The sequence below is a fragment of the Sodiomyces alcalophilus genome (genome assembly GCF_042370955.1).
Source record: "Sodiomyces alcalophilus JCM 7366 unplaced genomic scaffold ACRALscaffold_7, whole genome shotgun sequence".
Taxonomy (NCBI): domain Eukaryota; kingdom Fungi; phylum Ascomycota; class Sordariomycetes; order Glomerellales; family Plectosphaerellaceae; genus Sodiomyces; species Sodiomyces alcalophilus.
The window spans coordinates 2,321,167-2,341,123 of record NW_027263538.1 but is presented as its reverse complement, the minus strand read 5'-3'; the positions used below and the strand labels follow the sequence as shown (position 1 = coordinate 2,341,123).

The 19,957-nt window shown below is 55.3% G+C and overlaps 6 protein-coding genes across 6 annotated transcripts in view; 2 read left to right on the top strand and 4 right to left on the bottom strand.

Moving 5' to 3' along the window:
• Window positions 1-168: 168 nt before the first annotated feature.
• On the top strand, window positions 169-1,611 carry ACRALDRAFT_1071902 (uncharacterized protein; the record flags this gene model as incomplete). The annotated part of the gene is made up of 1 exon (XM_071017913.1): window positions 169-1,611. The coding sequence occupies one exon, from the start codon at window positions 169-171 to the stop codon at window positions 1,609-1,611; it is 1,443 nt and encodes a 480-aa protein (XP_070872701.1).
• Window positions 1,612-3,339: 1,728 nt separating this feature from the next.
• Window positions 3,340-8,023, bottom strand: ACRALDRAFT_2044030 (uncharacterized protein; the record flags this gene model as incomplete). Its single annotated transcript, XM_071021398.1, has 3 exons — window positions 3,340-3,489; window positions 3,565-7,137; window positions 7,265-8,023. The coding sequence occupies 3 exons, from the start codon at window positions 8,021-8,023 to the stop codon at window positions 3,340-3,342; spliced, it is 4,482 nt and encodes a 1,493-aa protein (XP_070872700.1).
• A 1,976-nt stretch (window positions 8,024-9,999) lies between these two features.
• On the bottom strand, window positions 10,000-11,958 carry ACRALDRAFT_2126496 (uncharacterized protein). The gene is made up of 3 exons (XM_071023915.1): window positions 11,411-11,958; window positions 10,856-11,288; window positions 10,000-10,743 (listed from the first exon to the last, which is right to left on the bottom strand). The coding sequence occupies exons 1-3, from the start codon at window positions 11,580-11,582 to the stop codon at window positions 10,383-10,385; spliced, it is 966 nt and encodes a 321-aa protein (XP_070872699.1). The 5' UTR covers window positions 11,583-11,958; the 3' UTR covers window positions 10,000-10,382.
• Window positions 11,959-12,684: 726 nt separating this feature from the next.
• Window positions 12,685-14,064, bottom strand: ACRALDRAFT_1071905 (uncharacterized protein; the record flags this gene model as incomplete). The annotated part of the gene is made up of 2 exons (XM_071017914.1): window positions 12,685-13,735; window positions 13,835-14,064. 2 exons carry the CDS (start codon window positions 14,062-14,064, stop codon window positions 12,685-12,687), a joined length of 1,281 nt encoding a protein of 426 aa, XP_070872698.1.
• A 2,740-nt stretch (window positions 14,065-16,804) lies between these two features.
• Window positions 16,805-18,150, top strand: ACRALDRAFT_2060808 (uncharacterized protein). The gene has a single exon (XM_071021940.1). It carries the CDS (start codon window positions 17,286-17,288, stop codon window positions 18,087-18,089), a length of 804 nt encoding a protein of 267 aa, XP_070872697.1. The 5' UTR covers window positions 16,805-17,285; the 3' UTR covers window positions 18,090-18,150.
• Window positions 18,151-19,561: 1,411 nt separating this feature from the next.
• The window catches only part of ACRALDRAFT_212289 (uncharacterized protein), a gene marked incomplete at both ends in the record, with an annotated part of 684 nt that continues 288 nt past the window's right edge, over window positions 19,562-19,957 (bottom strand). Inside the window, 2 exons of the mRNA XM_071023852.1 lie at window positions 19,562-19,592; window positions 19,723-19,916. Of these exons, the coding sequence (XP_070872696.1) occupies window positions 19,562-19,592; window positions 19,723-19,916 (225 nt within the window). The remainder of the gene's footprint in view (window positions 19,593-19,722; window positions 19,917-19,957) is intronic.

Here is a 19,957-nt window from a genome sequence, read left to right as displayed (position 1 = left end):
CCACAAGGCGAAGAAGACAACGACCAGCTCGAGTTCCCTACAACCTGAGCCATGGCTCCGCCATCTCCATCAAAACCAGGACCACTCTCCTCCCATCCTGTGGCCAGCGTCGGTCCTTCGTCAACAGCTAGCGGCATCACAACCAGAGACTCCCGTCCTGGACCCAACATGGGCCCCCGATCTCCACTGCTAAGGTCAGGCTCTCGCTTCCACGAGGGATCCATGAACGACCGAACCTCGTCCATCCCACCCATCGACTTCCTCGGCCCCGAAGAAGAGGCTTTCGAGCGCCGGTTACGTCTCGACTACCCAGGCCGTCCTTCCCAAAACACATCGTACGAACGCGCCGCCTCATCGCTAGATACTTCGCATCCCCTCTCCCATCCCGATCAACATCAACAACGACAAGTCGGTGGTCCGAGACCGGCCAGCGCCGCCGGCAGCTACTTTGGAAGCAAGAAGGGATTCTGGGGCGGCTTGCGGGAGAAGCTCAGCTTTTCGCGTGATAGGAACGCCGGTGGCCTGAAGCGGCCGGCAAGTCTCGATGCAAAGGCGAGCAACGGTGTTTCCGCAGCTGCCGGAGGGGGCCCCGATCCCCCCTTTGCCTCCAATATGAGAGGCATGGACTCCATGCCGAGCAAGGAAGAGGTTGCTGCCAACTACCAGAGGCTCATGCAAAACGGGTTCTTCAGTTCCCACGCCATCCCATCCGCCCGCCAGCCCCCTCCCCGGGGCATCTCGGTCCCATCGACTCCAACATCCATGCATCCTCCTTCGACTGGCCCTTCGTTTGCCGCTCGCATGGCCGCTCACGACAACAACGGCCATCGGGGGTCGCATCGCCAGTGGCCTCTCCCCACCATCTCCTCGCCTGCGCAATCCCAGACTGGCGGCGGCGGCGGTGACCAGATGGCCAGCCCATCCCGTGGGACCAAGCGCGGCCACGGCGATGGAGACGACGACACCACCACCTCCTTGTCATTCAAGAAACTCCGTAAATCCGCCTCCCGTATCTCGTCCGACCTCCCCATTCCCGGCCTCCGGAAACAGCGGTCTCGCCAGCCCGTGCAGCCGCCGAACACTTCCCGCCCGTCTGATTCATCCACTGCCGCCGCCGCCCACGCCGCCGCCCTGGCAGCTATGCCCCCACCTCCCGCTCCGCTAGGCATTCAGATCCGTCGTTCGTTCAGTTCTTCGTCCGGGCGAGAAACGAACCGCCTGGCGAAACGGCCCCAGAGTTCCGGCAAGACGCGCGCTACGCCCTCCGGAGATGCTTCCCTGGCCGTCGACCCGGATACCCGTATGAGCATCGACTCGGGCGCCCCGTCCTTTGACAGCATGGCGTCCACGTCCACGTCCACGTCCCGCGGCAGTGCCGTCGGTTTCAACAACAGCAGCCACAGAAGCTACGCCGCTTTTTCGGATTCCATGCGCTGGGCCAGGCCGGCGAGGCACGGTGGCCAAGGTACCGGCCTGCGCGTCCGCCCGGACATGAACAGGGGGGTCCCCTCGGTGCCGCGTATTCCGGACCAGTTTAAGATGCGGTCCGGCGGCGGCGCCGAGAACCAGGTTCCCAGGGTGTACCCGCAGATCCAGCAGCAGCAGCAGTAGGGACAGCAGTAACGGGGCCAGTGGCGTCGCTAGACGTCGTCATCTCGCTTTCTTGCTCTTCATCTTGGCGTCTTCGGTAAATTCCGCGGCGTGGGTGTTTTTGCTTTTCCTGTTCTTTGGAACGACGATCAGCGAACCGGTGTCTTCTTCATGACTTGACGACTGATGGACATGACGTTAACAAAAGGGAATTACGGCATGTGGCATGCATGTCACGGTCATGGCTTTTGCTTTCGTGTCTGTCGTCATACGTTTTTCATGAGACAATGACAGGATTGAGAACGCGCAAGGCAGGACCATCTTGGTTTGCTGGAGAATGTCAGGCTGCTTCGTTGGGTATGGTCAAGGCTGACGATGATAATGACGGCTCGACCCTTCACCTCCTTTACTCCTTTTTTATTTCTTCTTGGTGGTTGGCGACTGGATCTTACCTACCTGGCTGGTATGCCGGGCGGATGGACACGGTAGACGGAACAGGCAAAGGAGTACCGGTGGTTGCTTATTGTCGCATGCCTGTACATGTATGGTTTCTTTTCCTCTGCCTTTTTTGGCCTTTACTTCCTGGCTTGCCCCGTTCTTCCAGCGGAAATGGGAGATGGGAGTGGATGCATCGGACCTAGGATATGGTACGAGTTGCTAAAGGGAACACTTTGCTCGTTGTTCTCCGGAACGTTGGAAACGTCTGCTTCTCTGTGATCCCCTATATCCGCCTTGTCAAATGTGCGAAATCCCGTCTTGAATGGAATGTCGCTCGACGTCACTTCGTGAAGAAACTGAAGACAACACAGCACATCTAGCAACACGTCTAGAGGTGAAGCGTGGATGATAATACCGCTTTGATTATTATTTTCGCTCGAAGATTACAAAACCCTGGTCTCTGTGCCCCTGAGTTGCCGTTGAGAGTCGGCCAGCCTTGAACCAAAGAATCTCGAGCGTGTCGCAGGACGAAGGCTTCATGTCTGTATGCCACTTAACAACCAGGAATAGGAGACAAACATGAACTGAACTGAATTTATAACCTCATTCTGCTGCAATCCTTTGGCCTCATCTATTACAGCTACTGACTGTTCCGTTCGTTAGAAAACAATTCAATCATTCCAAAACATCCTCCCGAGAAAATAATCAAAGTCTTGTTTCGCTGGTTGTCTGTCTGGTCACTGTGCTTTTCCTCCTCTTCACTCCCTCCCGGCCGTCGCTGGTTTAGGGGTAAGCCCCCCAAGTTGAAGAAAAAAAAGGGAGTAATAATATCAGTGCTCCATGCGGCGAAAGGGGGAAAAGGGGAAAAGGGAGACAAAAGCGAAAGAATCCCGCAAAGCCCGGAGAAATCTATCTACCTTTTTGACCATACCCATGCGACACCATTCATTACCTCTGATTCTGACGCAAGAAAAGAAAGAAAGAAAAGAATCATGCCTGACCTGATGTCGCCTTAACCTGCTTTGCTCCATCCCTCCTCCTCTAGGACGGATTGACATGAATATATATGTATGAAACAAACAAGTCAAGAAGAAGGGTGCTGAATAAAACCATCAGAAACACAACCGCTGTCGGTGCGACGACGCCACACCAGGACTGATAATGGGGGGAAGAGAAACATCCCCCTCCGATTAAGGGTGATGGAAAAGGTGACGGGAACCCAAGTGGAATGCCAGCTTCCCACCAGGTTGGGACAAGGTGAAAGCCAAAGGGTAAGCAAAAACGGCAAATAAAACCATCCTGCTCACGCCCTCAAAACATCTCGACCACACGCTCCTGGACGCCCCTCACCAGCGCGGGAACTCCCTCAGCACGAGACCGGACCACTGACCAGGCTCCTGCGTACATTTTCGGGAACCGGATGTACAGCATCGCTGCAAGAATGCACGTAAGCAGAGGGATCTAAAGGTGAGAGAAACTAGGTTAGCGACAACATGCCCCGACAGGTGTACAGCCATCTCCTCTCTGAAGACTTACCCAGATGAACCATAGGTTCTTGTCACTCCGCACGCCCTTGAGCTTGACTGCGTGCATCCTGAGGAAGTCCTGCTGCTGCTCCTTGGTGATGGCCTTCTTCCTCCCGATCCTGAGGGCCTTGGGGGCAGAAAGCTGGTCCGTCGAAGACTCCGCCGCCTCGCCCTCTTCCTCGGCCACGGTCTCCGAGTCATACAGCCTGGCGCACTTGGAGTCCGCCTCAGCTTCCGCAGCAGCTTGCGCCGCCGAAGCCTGCTTCTTGTCCGCTGCGTCTCGCGGGAAGAGCTCCGAGTAGGCGGGAGGCGGTACCGTGCCGCTATCGGTCTTGTTATTGTTACTATTAGGCAGCAGGGCCGACAGATCCCACCACTTGAAATCCATCGGCCTCGACGCGTCGTCTCCGTCTCCTGCCGACCCGGGCCGTGGACCCAGCATGCCCGGCATCAGCGAAGTCATCCGGCCCATGAGAGGGTGCTGCTGCAAGTACGCTTGGTAGTCCGGAAGCATCGGCATCCTGGGGAAAGTCGGCATCTGCGGCAGGTTGGGCAGGTTGGGCATTTGCGAGAGGTTAGGGAGCTGCATCGTTGCCATGGTTTGCTGAAGCTGCTGCAACTGCGCAGCCAGCTGGTCTCGGACCGACGCCGCCAGCGCAGTCCGGGGCGAGTCGGGCACCGTCTGCGACTCTGCCTCTTCCGCCTTGGGGAGGCTGTTCTGGTGGTTCCCGCGGGCGGAGGACATGCGTCCTTGCACGTCGAGCCACTCATCCTCGTCGTCAAAGTCCCCGCTTGAATACTCGGGGCTCGCCTCGCTATCCCCGGCATCATCGTCCGACTTGTCCGACATGCTGTCAGGATCCCACAGCGACCGCAACGACGCGGCGCTGTTCACCCTGCTGTGGATTGAGCGCATAGATGCCCGGCTCCGAGATCGGACATGGCGCTCGCACCGCCGGATGTGCTCCTTGACCTCCTGTGAACTAGCCACGTCCGCTGGGCGGTCGCCGGAGAGACTCCTAATGGTCGGATCGGCACCGGCTTGGATGAGGCGACGCACGATGGATTCGTGTCCGCTAATCGCGGCCATGTGCATCGGTGTATATCCGCCCTTGTCGCGCAAGTCCGGGTCGGCGCCGCGCGCCAGCAGGCCGGCCACGAACCTGTGATAGCCAAGCGAGCAGCCGAGATGGAGCAGCGTCTGGTCGGTGGCTGTCCTCAGGTCGAGCCGTGCCACTCTGGGGTTGTCGTCCAGGTCGATGAGCTCCAAGCACTTCATGAGCTGAGACTCCGTGTCCATGGCAAAGCTGTTGCCGCCGCCGGATCCCGACCCAGGACCCGAGCCGCCCGTAAAACTAGCCCAGGCCCCAGGGTCCGATCCTATGATTCTTTGTGCGAGGTCCCTGACGCCGAGGTACTGCCCCGTCATCTTGTGAGAGATGGCGCCGATCAGGAGCCTCATGGTCACGGCTTCCTCGTCGTCAATGTACTCGAACATCTGCGGCGGGATGGGTGTGAACGGTTGGGCTTGCCCCTGCGGCTGTCTGAGCGTAACGGGAACCATGCCCGCCAGAGCTCGCGGGGGCAGTAAGCAGACCAGAGAGGATTCCCCCCAAAAGGTGGTCGTGGTCGCCCGCTGATCGCCAAAATACACATCCAGTCCTTGGAAGAAGTTGGCTCCGAGAATGGTCACCTCGATCCCACCCAGTTTGGGGCCCCGGTTTGGGACAATCTTGTGAATCGTCGGAAGGGGTCGTGGTGGATTCACGGCGTTGACTCCGTTGACTCCGCTGACTCCACCGACACCGTTCACCCCATTCACACCGTTGGCTCCATTGGGGAAATAGGGCAAGTTCATGGCCGGACCTTGGGGAAGCGGATTCTGTGGGATACTGCCTGGGCTCTGGTGGATCCTGCTGGGGCTGGGCGCTCGACTGTGCTGGGTCGACGCCGGGGCAGAGAAGGTATGTGCGGGCAGGCTGTCCAAGCCAACGGCGCGATTGGCGGCGTTGTGGAGCTCGGGATCCTGCCCGTTGGCTACTAGGCCGGCATTGTTAGGTGATGTCGGACCGACAGGCAACGATGCCCGGGACCCGCCCGGCGTCACTGCCACTGTTGGCGAGTTCTGCCCGAAGAAGCCGTCCGCAGGACGCAAGCTGAGGCCGTTAGAGAACGGAGACATGGCCCCGGAAGCACTGATAACGGCTTGGGCGGCGGCGGGCGTGTGTGCACCGTCGACCGCGGACGTGTCTAACCGCGTCATGGTCATCTCCATAGGCAGTCTAGATCCGCTCGCCTTGCGTTTCTTCGAGGCAGGTCCCGGGGCTGACGAGGGAGACGCCGGACGAGAGCACGCTGCGTTCTGCGGGGTGACTGGCGTAGGAGAACCCCTGGCTGAGGACGTCGAGTTGGGTACGTGCACCGGCGAGGGAGCCTGGTGGTGCGAACCCGATGGCGGAAGGGCGAAAATATTGTTGGCGGAGAGTGAAGACGCGTTGTCCGTAGGATTCATCATGGGCATGGACGTGGTATCCGGAGGGGCCGCCTGCGCCTGCGCCTGTAACATATTCGAAGCGCTCGTCGCGGGGTTCGTCTTGTGGTCGTCGGTGATCATGATGGACGGTGACATGGCCTGGGCGACGATGCGGTCGTTCCAATCCTTGATGGTAAAGATGACCCGGAAGCCCACCTTTTCGTTGTGATGTCGGCAGTAGCAGGCGATTCGCATGGGGCAATCCACTTGCAACCCTCCGACGCGACCGGTGCCCGTGCAAGGTTGCCAGTCCTTGATTTCTTTGGTGTTGAAGACGATGACTCTCCTGTTCTCGTCTTTCTTCCACATCTCTTCCTCCTCGGCCTTCTTGATCTTCTTCCTGCCAGCTCGCTTACGCTCGCGCATAATGCACCCTTTGCAGATGCGGACCTCGCCGCCGTTTGCCGTCTTGTTTTCCTCCACGTCCATATCGGCAGGCGGTCCTTGGACCGGCGGGTGAGAAGCCGTGGCGGCCCTCTGGAGCGCCCGGCGCTTGTTATTCTCGTCCTGCATGGCCGTGGTGCAAACCACCTGGACATAGAGCTCCAGCATGTCGGGAGACCTCTCGGCCGGGGGCTTGGCGAGGAGCTTGGGCTTCGAAATAGAATGGGTGGGAAGATGTAGTCGCTTAATGGTAGGCGGGGCGCCCAAGAGAGTCATCTTGATGGGGATTTGCGTCTCGACGCGAGACTTGGGTGGTGTTTCGTGGATGAGAAGCTGACCTTGGAAAGAGAAGTTGCCGTACGGCGGCTGCCCGAAGAAAGCCGCGTGGTGCATCATGTGTGAGTAGTAAGGTGGCATCATGGCGTAAGGGTTATTCATATCGGGTATATCAAGGGTCGGGGGCCAGAAAGCGACGGATTTTACGGGCGCAGCAGCCATGGGGTTTTGAAGGTCGGCGACATTGGTTGGAGAGGGCGAGTTATTGTTGGTATTGTTGTAGAAGGCTGAGAATGAGCCCGGATGGTGGGGTAGGGGTTGTGAGAAGGGAGATGTCTCGCGCGAGGCGGACGGGTGAAGGCCGTTCATCGTTTGAGCGTGGGACAACTGCTAGAAACCAGGGTGAGCGAATGACACGAGGCGGCAGTAGAAGGTCAGGGAGAGATGAGAAATGGGCGGCCCGCCCATGGGTTTCAAGAGAGACGAAAAGAATGAATGCGGGAAGATAAATACTCACGACAGTTGGATGTACGTTGCGCGCTGCATCTTTGACTCTGTTGGTGGAGGCTTTCGCCTGGGCGGCATCAGAGAAGGTATTCGGCGGTGACGGGGCGTGTGAGGAGGGGGCAACATTGTTGTTGATGGCCTCGGGACTACTAGAGGCACTCTCAAAATCAAAGGATTCGTTCATGAAGGAGTCGTCGGTAATCTGCCTGTGATCGGCGTCACCTCCGCTCATGGCACCAGGAGCGGCGGGTGTCGAAGAGGACGGCATGGGAGCAGAGCTGAAGAGAAAGGAGTCGTCACAGCCTGGTGGTGGCTGAAAGTCTGGTGAGTCGGCCGAAAGATCCCAGGCGGCCCCATCCGTCATAATTATGTCGCCGGTACTGAATGTCGTCTTTTCGGAGGACGAACTTCCCGTTCGCTTGGAGAAGCACGAATCGGAGGAGGAATCGCGGAACGAATCGTCATGTATCGAGTCGGGGGATTCTGCGGCCCGATTGTCTGTCGGGACGACGGGCTTGAGATGGTGGTCCAGGACCTTTGGTTGAATTGGGTTGAATGATTTCAAGTCCTGATCGTTGGATGCATCAAAATCGAGGCTGAGGGTGGTATGGAGAGGATCTTTGGTTCTGGATTTGGCACGAGAGGCAGCAGCAGAGAGGATGTTGGCGTTGGCGTTGTCGTAGTCGAAGACTTCACTGAGTTCGTCGGTGGACATGTCTGTGCCAGCGATCAGAGAGCTGGCACCGACGTCGGCACCAGCGTCTGTCATGGCCAGACGGCAAATTCTTTCGTCAAGTCGGATGCGATGGTCTTTCGATCAATTGCTCGGTTCCGTGGCAGGGCTGTGATTGTTGATGTCGGGGCCACGGGACAACGAGGGGGGGCGGCCAGGTTGCTGGAGGAGGGAAGTTTCAAGGTCCCAAAGGGAAAGTAGTGGGAAAGGTCGACAACGACGGGACGAAACACAGTGTCAATAATGGTAGTCACGTGGAGGGGACATTCATTGTAGACACTGTATGAGTGGGGAAGTGGGAACCAATCATACTTTCCGGATATCGAAATTCAAAGTCAATACAAACTACCTAGGTACAAACCACGGAGTACCATGGACTGTCGACTCGGCCAGACCAGGCGGTATGCTGGGGTGATGTACGAAGACCTCAGAGTTCAGCTGGCTAAACCTCTTATCTAATAACGCTGAATGCGAGTGGTCAAAGAAGGGCAGGCTGCTAAGGTCGGTGAAGGAATAATGAACCTGACCGGTGATACAGTCGTCACAGACTGTCGGGGGAAAAGGAATGAGGAACGGGGCTATGCAGACGTCAGGCCGGTTGGCTACCTCCGGACCTGTCATGTCTTGTACCTTTGAGACGATTATAGCGGGGCAGTATTACATGGTAGGAATAGGTACCTAGACGTAGTCGTATGAATGTATCTCGCTTTCGACCGACACTTGGACGAATCCCGATTCCTTCGGAAGAATGCTAGGCTGGATCGCAACGTGGACAACCTGGATGGCGGGAAAATATTGACTTTAAGATGACCCTTGGCCTTTTATCCAAAGGCGGAGAGGCTCCGTTTCTCTGTTAACTTGCGGCGAGCACGAGTCGGCCTGGTTAGCCCGAGGCGCCGAGTCGAACAGAGTATATGATATAATCGAGGAGTAGATAAAGTTAATATCTGATTTTTCCTTTGAATCCCTTCGGCCTCCGCCAAAAGGAGTAAGACCTCTTATCTCTATTTTTCATCTTTATTTTCCTTTTTCCCTCTTTTGCTCTGGGCCGTGGTGGGTAACTGTCGGGTCGTCAAGCGTCATCGTTTTTATTGGCTCGATCAATGCAAGGAAACAAGCCAAGGCACCGAAGAAAAGGAAGAAGAGGGACGACTAATTACAAAGTATCTTCTGCCGCACGGGCCAGAACGGGTAATCGTGGATCTCCAAAGTTGGACCGCGTCGAAATCCAATCTTTGTAGTAACTGACCGTCACCGACCCCAAGGGAACCGAGTCTTTGTCCGACTTTACTTTCTGCTGCTGATTACTATGATCATACAGTATTCCTTCGTATATCATTACCCAGCCGGCTAGATGATGTTTTAGCTCTCATACTGCCGGCTGCCTACAGACTCGACAGCACATTTTTCCCGTCTTAATAACACCCACCGCTTATCTCAGCAAGCTCAGACCTTTTTTGCCTAGGCAGCACGTCGCCCGGATGGTCTGAGCTCGCTGAGATAACCCACCGCCTATTCTTCTCCATAGCCACCCTTCCCTCAATATGCCTCTCGTCGTTGCGATTGTCACCTAGCTGCCATAGTAGAGAGACCACCTTGCCGCCATGAGTCGCACTGACCCGCTTCCCCGAACCCCCCGAAGTCGTCACTAGCCCCCAGGCAGTCGTGTTTCCAGGGGAGCCATCCATACTCTTAAGACGAGAGATATGCTGACTGCCCTACCCTTGGTCCTAAATTAGCGGCTCTACTAGGCAGATCTCGGTCCCACCCCTCGGCGCCCCGGACACATGACGGATATATTGGCCACAAGGCCGGAGCGAGAGTCGGGAAAGACGGGTCTTCTATGCAGCCTTCGCGGGTTCTTAGTTTTGCTTTAGTTTACAATAATATTCAACTGCCGGTCTCTGCTCTAGGTTTTCCCGCGATATCCACCGCCCCCGTTCGTTTTTCTCGGTGGGTTTCTAGTTCCTCGTCTATTCCACTGCCGTCAGTTACGCCAGGCGAGCACGAACTAAACTTCATCATATGTATAAAATAAAACAGGCTTCTCCGTTTTCGTCGTTTCCACTTTTACCAGGTTCTACTAAAGACGAGATTGTAATATTCCGGTACCTATAGATGCTTCTGGCTGAATTCGCTCTCCCACACATGGTATCGACAAACCGCTAGAGGATCTTAAAAACACCAATCCATCCCCCAATCCTGTCAGGAGTTGTCTGCCCATATAACGACCAGGTTGCCCGACTGATGCAGGCATGAGAGTAGAGTGATGCGACAAAACGAACGCGGCAGCTAAACACACGGCCATGTTCCCAGAAACGATAATGCAAACCTCTGCCAGAGGCCCCTTCCAGACAACCCCTCCGCCGCCCCTTATTACATCATCCCTGCTCCTTTACACGGATCCTTGCGCTCCCGCCACGGCGAGACGATCCGCCGCAATGTTCCCCGCGTTGTCAGAATGTCCCTTGACCCATGTGAAGACCGTCTTGGAACCCTCTAGTTCCCGCGCCTCGATACGCTCCCGCACAGCCTGCACGAGATCCTTGTTCTTGACCGGCTCCCCGGCGGACGTGTGCCAGTCCCTCTTCTCCCAGTTCTTGTACCACACCGTCACGCAGTTGATGGAGTACTGGCTGTCCGTGATGATCTGGATATCCTGGTTCTCGGGCGAAATTTCGAGCGCCCGCAGAATCGCTGTGAGCTCGGCCCGTTGGTTCGTCTGGGGTTCCCCTTGGAGACGCTCCGAGACGTTTCTGAGAATCAATCAGCCTCGTTCGTCCCAAACGATGATGGGAAAAGAGGAATGATATCAATAGTTCCAGGGGGGTGAGGGGGGAAGAAAAGACGACAGCAGTGTGAACGTACCGAGGATCGTCCGTTCCGAAAAAGACGCCCACTCCGGCCACAGCCCCAAGTCGGCCATTGGACAGGCTGCTGCCATCCGTGTATATTGCCGCCATGTTGCCGTCCACCGAGGTCGTCGTCGTCGTCTTCTTGGTGCTAGTCGCACCATCGGCACCAGCCTTTCCCTTGACCTTGGCAATAGTCTCCGTGTCGCCAAACTCCTCGATAAACTCCACCGCCTCCAGCATTGTCTCGAACCTCTTGTACTTGGGCCCCTTGACCCCCTTGATCGCCGTGGATGCCGTCTCCCAGTCCGGGAAGATGCCCGTAAACGCGCCCCGCGCGACGGCGTAGAATTTCGGTGCCGGCGGGTTTCGGTTCTTCGCCGACGATATGGTCGGGTTCTTGCCGGCCACGAAAGCTTCGGCGTCATCTCTGGAGAGGAAGGACTTGTCTATCCAAACACAAGGTCGAAAATACGCACGCGGTTAACGGGAATATTGGGGAATCGCCCACCAAGCGGCAATGCCCGACTGGCAAGGAACAGGAAAGGGGGAGGGATGGTGTAAGACTTACACGTCGCGCCGGGAAACCCTGTGGTCTGTTTCTGGCATTCGAGCCACGTCAAGTAGATGCCCGGCCGGAAGCCCGTCCGCACAGCATAGTATTTCTGCAGGTCCTTGTCCGTCTTTCGCTTTTTGGTGGCCGGCGCATGGCTGCCGCCGGGTCTCTTCCTCGCGTCGGCCATGATGATGGCGTCGAACGTTTTCGATAGGAGCTGGATCGAGAGCCAATGCTTTGGATTTCCTGCTGTCTGATAGAAGCGGACGATGGAGACGCCCGCCGCCAGCGTGCGAGAGTAGCCCACTTTAAATGCCGACAAAGCTGCCGGGCCGTTCTCTTGTGATGTCTACTGATGTCTATGTGTCGGTATTACCACGAGCAAAGAGACGGGGCAGGAAGCCACCAGAAGAGAGTCGACAGGGACGGAGTGGAGTCAAAGCCGTTCCATTTTTGAGGGCTACTCTTCGTCGAAAGTTGGAATAAAGGATCCCTGAAGGGAGCGACAAGGAGGAAGATCCTGTCCGAAACAAGACCAGCCGGTGTTGATACGTCTTTGCGCGCAGAGATTCGAGCGTACGAACGGACGATTGACAAAGGAGAGGAGCAAGATGGGGGGTGGTTGTTTGAAGGTAGCAGCGACCAGATAAGATAAGGGCGGTGGTTTCCCCGCAAGTCCCAAAGTGCCTACCGTAGGTACATACATACAACATCACACATGTATCAATACCTCGTACCGTACCCTGGAACTTACCACGCACAGTATTATCCGAAGTATCAGAGTCGTGTGAACAACGACGTTGATGTCAAGAAATAGAGAGAGATGCTTGCAATTATCATGGTTATAAGCTTATGCTCAGCGTCTCAGGATACAATGGATGTAAATAAAGACTTCTTTCTCCCTTTGTCTCTCAAAGATGCTCCCCATAAGTAATGCGCCAGTGATGGTAAAACAACACAACACTGGCCCTCCAAGAAACGCTTCCTGAACACCAACGTATCACATGCCAGGTTACGTAGAGTTGGGTGGATCATCTACTTCCCAGCTCGCCGTCCAGAAAGAAAAGAAAAGAAGCGGAGGGAAAGAAAAGCGTTAAGGAACAGGGGCAAGATCGAGTGTAGTGCGGATATTTCAGCACCTGTTTGTTGACCAAAGTGTCCTGGAGACTCCATCGGCAAAACACCATGGAGTATGAGGATGAAATGCCAACGACTCGTCCATAGTCACTGCCTCGCTTATGTACACCCTTCTGTGGTCTTTCCCCTGCGGTTCGTACGATGCAGAGCATTTATGCGTGGGTCATGTGTGCAACAGGCGGCAGGTGCTTCACCTTGTCACTGGCCTCCCACTCCCACGCGAGTAGACTCCAATTCAGCTCCCGCCTCCAGAAGAGACCAAGCCCATTTCCCCCACCGTACTCGGCGAGCTCGGGGTTGCCTTCTCCCCGTTGCTCCGAAGCTATGCCGCCAGTCAGCGGCATGCGATTGCAGAAGACGACCTTGGCCATCCGGGAATGGAGGATGGCCATGGAGCATTGCACGCATGGCTCGTGTGTGGTATAGAGCTCCAATCCATGGCACAGATAGCCCTCCGAGTTGGGATGTTCCTCGTCGAAGAGTATACGCTCTTCCTCCACGAGGGGTTTGTCCTCGAAGCAATCGAATTCCAGTGTCGGCTGGACGAACGGAAGGCCGGCCTTTTTCCTCTCGTGCCTAACCAGCTTTTGCGCCACCATGCTAATAGCACGAAGGACGCAATGACCCATGGTATTACCGGTTCCATCCCGTTCGGGTTCATGGTGCCAGCGCGCATCCCCGGCAGCGGCAACCAGTTCGGCTTTCCCGTTTTCGCGCTGAACTATGACGCAGCCCATGGGCTCCCCTATACCAGCTGCATGGACCGAGTGGGCAACACGGTGGGCCAAGGACATCCAGAGCCCGGTCTCGTCCTTCAAGGCTTCCGTTGCGCGGCCCACCATGGCCGGGTGAGGGCCCAGCGGGTTATTCTTCCGGTAGACGCATGGCCAGAACTGCGAGCTCCACATTGCGGCTTGAATTTGAGACGTCGGTGGGATCAGCGGAACCGGGATGGTCTCGAGGAAGACATCGTTATCCAAGCCTTCAATCTCCGATAGTAGCTGCAGCATCTCATCTCGACCGCACTCGGATTCCTCGCAGAGGAGAATGTAAAGCCACGTCGACTTGCCAGTGTGCACCTGTCTGCTCTCGGCTGTCTCGTTCATGTACTGGGCCTTGAGATGAGCCGGGAGATCGCCCGGTTTCGAACATCGCCGTAGGTGAGGGAGGCTGTTAGTCTCTGCAGATCGCGCACGGAGCATGCTAGAACGTGGTTTAGCGATCACCGAACGGGCGGGCTAATGGAGGTTCTAAAACCAGATTAAGAGGAGGTGGGTTACGGGGTAGACCAGCTAGACTTACTTGATAATGTCGTTTGCTGATTTGGTGGGCGCTCGCGTGATGTAAGCCCGAACGATGGTATGGTCTTGCCGGATCTCAAGAGTCGTCTTGAGCGGAATCAAAACACCACCACCAAGCTGGTTGGGCAAGTCGTCGATAAGGGCGTGCGGTTGGACAACATCCGGGCCCGTGAGCTCGGGGAGCTTTTCCGAAGACGCTTCCGAGGCGCCTGTGAACGTGTTGGACATCATCTCGGCCGGCTCCCTGTACCCCGACAATGATGAATGAGGCAATCTAGGTTGCCACTGCGATCCGCGTTGTGCAAAACCTTTGCGAAGTGTGGCGATGGATCGACTGGAAAAGATCCTAGAAGTAGGAGGAGAAACGTAGAATAGGGTGGATGGACGTTGAGAGGTTCTAATAAGGACGGCGAAGGTGACAAGGCTGCCTTTTCTCCCCCCAAAGTTCATGCGAGTGCTAGGCTGCAGGTGCCTCGATAGTTTTGGGGGCACCACTGGGCACTTGGGTTTCTACCGAGTTGAGGTAGGAGTTATGAAGCAAAGGGGGTGGCCAAAGTTGGGAAAGAAAGGAGGCCGTTGCGCCTGCCTGGACCTCATTCGGAGGTAGGTACCTAGTGAGGTCTATGAAGTTTTGGCGATTGCAATGTTACCCCTTGCCTGGCTGGCTTGCTTCGACCCGGTCGTAAAGAAGTATCCAGAGGATAGCGTCTAGCACAAATGACGAAAAGACAGCCAACTTTCAATGCCTCAGGACCGGATCACAACTGGTGTCTGTCAAGACCGGCCTTGTCCGTTATGAGAACGTCAGTGACAATGCTTCACGACTGACAAAGGGCGCAAAGTACAAGAGTCAGCTACCATTCTTCGTTATTGGGGTCTGGAGAGCCTACCAGATGTGGCGTTTTAGCTGTTATTTTTCTGTTGTTTTTGCCCTGACAGCAACCCTCAGGGGCAAGCAGGCACATATAAGACGCGTTAAGGCGAGTTTTCGTCCCTAGGGGCCTACCCAAGGTCACTCACTGTCTTATACACTCTGATAAATAAGGAAAATCATATATGTTGAGCCCAGCGCATATGTTGGATTATATGTGCTGTCCTGAGCACTTATCAACTCAGATGTCTGGGGGTTCCCCGTGTGATCGTGCTGCTTTACTTTGGAGGTGAAGCGACTCGCGAAATGAAAAATACGAATATACCTAGCCATACCGAGCCTCAAACGTTTGGAGTACGGTCAGTAACCGCGTAGGAACATCGCTTATGTAATACTTTTGTACGTACGGAGTAATACTTCATGGGCAAGCCGCAAGACCAGGTACTGAATTCCCAGCCCCTGTGGCTGAGCCTCGACACTGGGGCTGAGGCCGCCCCACGAGACAAACACTCAACACAGCGCTGGACCTTGCTACGGATAGTCTGCGTTCTCACCAGCTCGATGCAAGTGGTCTTCCGCCAGGTATGTAATTACATGGGCTTTTGCTCTTCGCCTAAATGTACCCTTTGAGTGCTTCATCAGTCCCAGCGTAACCCACCGGAACAGACTCGGAGTCCCTGGGACATAAGGGAAGCTCTAACTTGAACAGGGTTGGCGTGGAACCTGTGCAGCTTCTCGTCGTCTTGTCGGACATTGTGCGGGAATTCTTCGCCTCGGCGAATTGGGAATTTCAACCGTCTGCGCCTCACGCGGCTACGTAGGTAATTATGTACCATGCATCACACTATTTCTGTTGTTTGCCGAAGCCAAGAGCGAACCCCAGAATATGCCCGAGAGCTGAGCCAGCTTGATTTATGGTCTGACAAACAGCTTGGCAACTGAAGCATTTCACGAAGCAGTCTGATGCAGCACCGCCGAAGATGAACCATTCAGTGCTGACGGATGGACTCTATAGTGGCTTCCTTTTAAGTTCGTACAATGACCTGGCAAACGCCAGTGGCTCGGCAATAATTCGACATCTGAAGCGCTGCAACTGTTGCATCCGCTGACATGTACGAATAGTGAGTGGACTTGGTAGTTCAGTGGGATTTGAACCGCCGCAACGCGTCTCCTTTGCAGTCCAATCTTGTCAAGCAACAGCGCCGATCATGTCGAATCCTTCCCTCGATGCCGAGGCGCTCATTTCTCGCCTATCACACCGTCCCTATCACTTGATTAGAGCCGCGATTATTATCCCCCGCCCGCAAAGCCCTCCGGCGTCGACGCCGACCTCCCGTCTCGTGCCCGACCGAGTCTCGTCGCTCGGCATGCTCGATCGTCTCCCGCTGGAAATCATGTCAATGCTCCTCGACATGCTCGATTTGCAGTTCATTGCACATTTCGCGGGCGTTTCTTTCCGAGCCAACGCGTTCGTTCAATCGCATCGTGCATACCGAGGCCTGGTCAGGTTTGTTCCGCAGGAGCTTTTGGCGTTGCGCCGCGTGGGCTTCATCCGCTTCCATTCCGTCGCAAAACTCTATGCTGCCTTGCGGGCCGAACGGTGCGCGACTTGCCCCGAATACGGCGCGTTCCTCTTCCTCCCCACTTGCCAGAGATGCTGCTGGCACTGCCTCCGCAACCATCCGTCCTTGCGAATGCTTTTACCAGAAGAAGCGAAGCGATATTTCGGTCTCTCGGAACGGCATCTAAAACGGCTACCTACCTTCTATGACATCACTGGCGTCTATGGCATATCCGCCGAACCTGCGCCAGGGGACCGCAGGGCCTTCAGCGTACAGGCCGCGGCAGATCTTGGACTGGCGGTGCACGGGTCCGCGGAGAAGCTAGCAGAGGTCATGGCGAGGAGATGCAAGTCTGCACGACGGCTCGTCACGGGTCGGTTCCTCCAGAGTGGACCAGCGATACCACGAGATAAAGACCCGTTGTTTATGCCAACCCAGGACAATATTACAGTCATCATGGATCCTGGCAAGGCTGTCATCCCGTTCCCTTCCCTCGATAAATCGGGCAGGCTTGACCATGGTCATTGGTGCCGCGGCTGTAAGGTCACCATCGACCACCACGATTCTATGAGCTTACCTCAGGATGTGCTTACGGACATTGTGCCTCCCAACTGCTCGCCAGTGTGGGTGCTACTCGGCTTGAGAGCACGGGCCCGATCCAGAGAGTCGTTCTTAGATCACATTAAGCACTGTTACGGGGCACGGCAATTGGTTCCTGAACTGGCAAGAGGAAACGATTGATGCTGGGGAGTTACATGCCAACAGTAAGCCTAGCAGCTAGCAGCCGTCGCCGAGGACCTACTCGGCCAGCGACTGCGCCTTGGGTGATGAGTAGAATGCAAAGAAGAAGAAAAGGAGGATATTAGCATGACCTTGGTGGGTTGCCGGGGATACCCCGTGAGTAGAGTATGACACGGCGGTAAAACCCTGGGACGAGCTCGAGCGCCATCCCTCGAGTTCATCATCCTTTAGACCACCATCTCATCCAAAAAAGTATATGAAAGAGAAGCTCACCAATCATGTCGGTACTTTCCAAATCAGACATGGAAATTCTCTCTCAATACATAGACGATGAACATGGATGCTATCGTCTCCGGGCGGGTCCAAGAGTCTACTACCTCACAATCTCAACGGACGTCTTCGACGACGATACCATGTGCCGGCCGTATCTCCTCATTCCCAGGCTACCAGATCTCCCCAATACTCCGTGGACCACGATGGCCATCTCGCGGGACCAAGATGGCTCCCTCGCATCAATCATCTCTACGGACCCGCTCCCTGAAATCCGGACAACCTGGCACGAGCGGCGTATCGATGTGCTCAGCTTAACGAGAACGAGGCGCATCCGCTCGGGGGTGCACGAGGTCCAATACGACGGCGCCCCTGCCATTGCCAAGATGGCATGCTTCCAATGGGAGATACCCCGGATTGAGCACGAGACCTGGGCGTACTCGATCATAACGCATCATCGTAGCCAACATGCCCACGAGTCTCCCATGGCGCCCAGCTTTCTCGGCCACTTGATCGAGAATGGTAGGACTATAGGATTTCTGCTCGAAAAAGTCGACGGGGAACGGGCCCGCCCCGACGACTTGCCCCGCTGCGAGGCGTTACTTCGCAGAGTGCATCGGCTGGGGTTGGTTCATGGTGATGTGAATCGATACAACTTTATCGTCAACCGGGATGCCGAAAACAGTGTGTATCTGGTGGATTTTGAACATTGCACGGAGTTTGACGAGGGACTGGCTAGAGAAGAGTTGCTGTCGTTGCCGGCGGAGCTTGCGGAAGAAACTGGTCGGGGAACGACTGTGACATTGCCATGAAGTACCTAGGTATACATACGGAAAATATGTATGCTGACAGAATAAAAGATGAGGAGGAATGAAAATGATTCTGGCCACCTCAGAGTAATACTATGTATTCGATCCGTTTCCCGAGCTTATACTCCAAGTTGTTCAGAAGATACCGGTAAACGGAGGTTGGTGTGTACAAAGTAAGACATCCCCCCTTTTCTTCCTCTTTGGTGTTTAGGATGCACGGGGCGCACGCATTTAATGGTTTAAGTTGTACCTTGTATCCTCATACGTCACCTCTGCCGCTGCAATGGGAGTGGCGTAGCCAATTAGAGAATGAAATGGCAGAGTATGCTGCTTCCACGCTTTCGCTTTCGACGGAGTTCCGTTCCTGAGCGACTGTTATACAACGTACGAAGTACACCGGATTGGTAAAGGACTACTAGTCCAATACGAACCAACAGCCAACACCGTACTGTTAAGCCAGTCTCAAAACCAGTGCCACAATACTCGAGGGAGTCGTCTCAGATATGTGGTTGCTGCGTCGATACGAGACTCCGGCTCTTGTCTTCACCCTTGACACGGGCCCCGAGCGTGTGCGGACTACGAATAGTCCCTCATCAGCGGGAGGAACTCTGTGGTGTTTGCAACCACGACTTTTCAAGCCACTTATCCTCTTGGAAAGCGGGATTATCATGTATGTACCAAGCCTGCGTGCGGGCTTGCTGCCTGGAAGCAGCTCCAGTGAGGGTGTACGTGCGCTGCAAGTTTACCCGGGCGCTGAAACAATGCTAAGAGGTAAAGGTCAGGGGCTCAGGGTGATCCCTCAGCTAAGGTTAAAGCAAACGCAGCCACAGCTCATGGCCCCGCGCCTAAATCTAGATTTGGTCGTAATGGTCGTCGGATGAGGTACTAAGTACATACAACGTACATAGGTACTACTACATACGAAGTATCTTGATCGGCTCGCATTCTGCAAGGGACCTGCGGTGTGTTTAGATGGATGCGGAGTAGCGGGCTGCTGCATGCATCAAGTGCGAGCAGCAGCAGCTTCAGGTCGCGATCTCTGGAGCATCACCAATAGAAAGGAGTGGTAAACGTGGGGGGATCCATCTTCAACCGTCATTTTGCCAGGTGTCTATTCCTTCTACTCGCTTCCCCACCGCCACCCCCTAATCCTAACCTTCTTTGCATGTGCAATGAGTGGCGCCGAGGCGGGACATGATCCGAAACTCGGACGCAGCCATCTGTTTTTTGGTGGTTCTCCATCTCCTTTGGCCAAGCTCGAGGGAGATCCGATTCAGGCGACCAAGTCAGAGTGGAATTATGTTACTCCGCGGGGAAGTGATGTGGCAGGACTATGGGCAAACATGCGACAAAGCGCGCAGTGACTGATGATTGCCACCCAGCCGAGTTTTAGAGGAGCAAATAAAAATAAAATAAAATAAAACAAAACAAAATAAAATAAAAATACATAAAAATATAATAAGGTCAAGATGCTTTCACGACAGGGTGTAATGTCGGGAATTTTGTCTACAGCGTACAGGACGTGTCCCTCGGAGGTTTCCCGAAGAGCCGGTTCAAAGAACGCCTGTCCCCCACGAGCCCTTTTTTTAAGCGATTTAAGCGATCGTCTGGTGCGAAATAAATGGACCTAACAAACGCTCTACGAATATGCGGGTAGAGCCCGGCGAGTACAAGTGACACCTGCAACAGAAAGGTCTTGTCCAAGAATACGGTTTCCCAGAACAAGCCAGTGGGTTTTCCGAATGCAAATCCAAAGGGCGGACGAGAGCCTCCGTTTCCACCTGGCCACACCTCCGCATTCTTTTTTTGCTTCGGGAGGCGCTCCATGGCCTCGGCGGGGGGGGGGGGGGGGGGGGGGGGGGGTTGCTTTG

Coding starts and splice junctions, on each gene's coding strand:
- ACRALDRAFT_2126496 (XM_071023915.1), bottom strand. CDS start 11,582: ATGGCCGACGCGAGGAAGAGACCCGGCGGCAGCCATGCGCCGGCCACC. Junction 11,289..11,410: donor AGGGTTTCCCGGCGCGACGT/GTAAGTCTTACA, acceptor GTGTTTGGATAG/ACAAGTCCTTCCTCTCCAGA. Junction 10,744..10,855: donor TTCGGAACGGACGATCCTCG/GTACGTTCACAC, acceptor ATTGATTCTCAG/AAACGTCTCGGAGCGTCTCC.
- ACRALDRAFT_2060808 (XM_071021940.1), top strand. CDS start 17,286: ATGTCGGTACTTTCCAAATCAGACATGGAAATTCTCTCTCAATACATA.